We start from the raw sequence: 932 nt of genomic DNA on the forward strand, positions 1-932 counted from the left end.
AGGGGAAGGGAAAGGAGACTGTAAGCCATCATGAAGCAGTGAGTTCCACAAGCTCATAACACACTGGAGGGTGGGGAGTCCTGACTTTTGTTGGGTCCGAATCGACGGGCCGTGAGTTTCACAGATCTTGTTGTGCTCGCCAAACATTAACTTTCTTGCCATTTCTCTGCACGAGGCAAAATCGACCTCGCCCACCACGACGGCATCGCGAAGCGGGCTCTCACCGAAGCGGTGGCGTTTGATCAGGCCATCCAGCGGGCCGGGGAGCTGACCAGTGAAGAGGACACCCTCACCGTGGTGACCGCTGACCATTCCCATGTGTTCAGCTTTGGGGGCTACACCCTGAGGGGCACCTCCATCTTCGGTATGCGGCTGGAGTTGACTGGTGATGTGGGTCTCAACTGCAAATGGGAAGGAGCCCTGGGACTACAGTGGGGATTCACAAATGCCTTTAGGGCTCAAGAGAACAATAGTGGGGCCGTGGCTCAGCGGCAAAGCATCTGCTTGGCAAACAGAAGGCCCCAGGTTCAATCCCCGGCATCTCTACTAAAAGAGATCAGGGGATGTGAAAGACCTCCACCTGAAAGCCACTGCTGGTCAGACAGCCAGTGTGGTAATAATTAATAATAATTGTGGTATGGCAGAGTGTGTGTAGTATAGCCAGGAGATCCTAAGATTGTCTGGCAGCCAGAAATTCTAGCTCTTTTAGCGTTATGCACCACTAGGTGGCGAGATAGGCTTGTTTTTAATAAAATCAGTGAACAAAAAGAACTGTGCACCAACACTGTGCACAAAATCCAGATATTCTTATTATCAGGGGTCATTTCCTGCAGGAGCGTACAGGAGCAGAGCTCCGGCAGTAAAGAGCCCAGGGGGCAGGTACATGCAACAAACCCCACCCCCTGCTCCCAGCAGCCCTCAGTCAGAGCAAG

At 52.7% G+C, this 932-nt stretch overlaps 1 protein-coding gene across 1 annotated transcript in view; it reads left to right on the forward strand.

Moving 5' to 3' along the window:
• Positions 1-175: 175 nt before the first annotated feature.
• LOC107108150 (intestinal-type alkaline phosphatase-like) overlaps positions 176-932 on the forward strand; it is a gene marked incomplete at its 5' end in the record, with an annotated part of 3,985 nt that continues 3,228 nt past the window's right edge. The window contains one exon of the mRNA XM_015408555.1: positions 176-364. Coding sequence (XP_015264041.1) covers positions 176-364 — 189 coding nt within the window. The remainder of the gene's footprint in view (positions 365-932) is intronic.

This window comes from Gekko japonicus, unplaced genomic scaffold (assembly GCF_001447785.1).
Source record: "Gekko japonicus isolate JY-2015 unplaced genomic scaffold, Gekko_japonicus_V1.1 scaffold9786, whole genome shotgun sequence".
In the NCBI taxonomy this organism is placed as follows: domain Eukaryota; kingdom Metazoa; phylum Chordata; class Lepidosauria; order Squamata; family Gekkonidae; genus Gekko; species Gekko japonicus.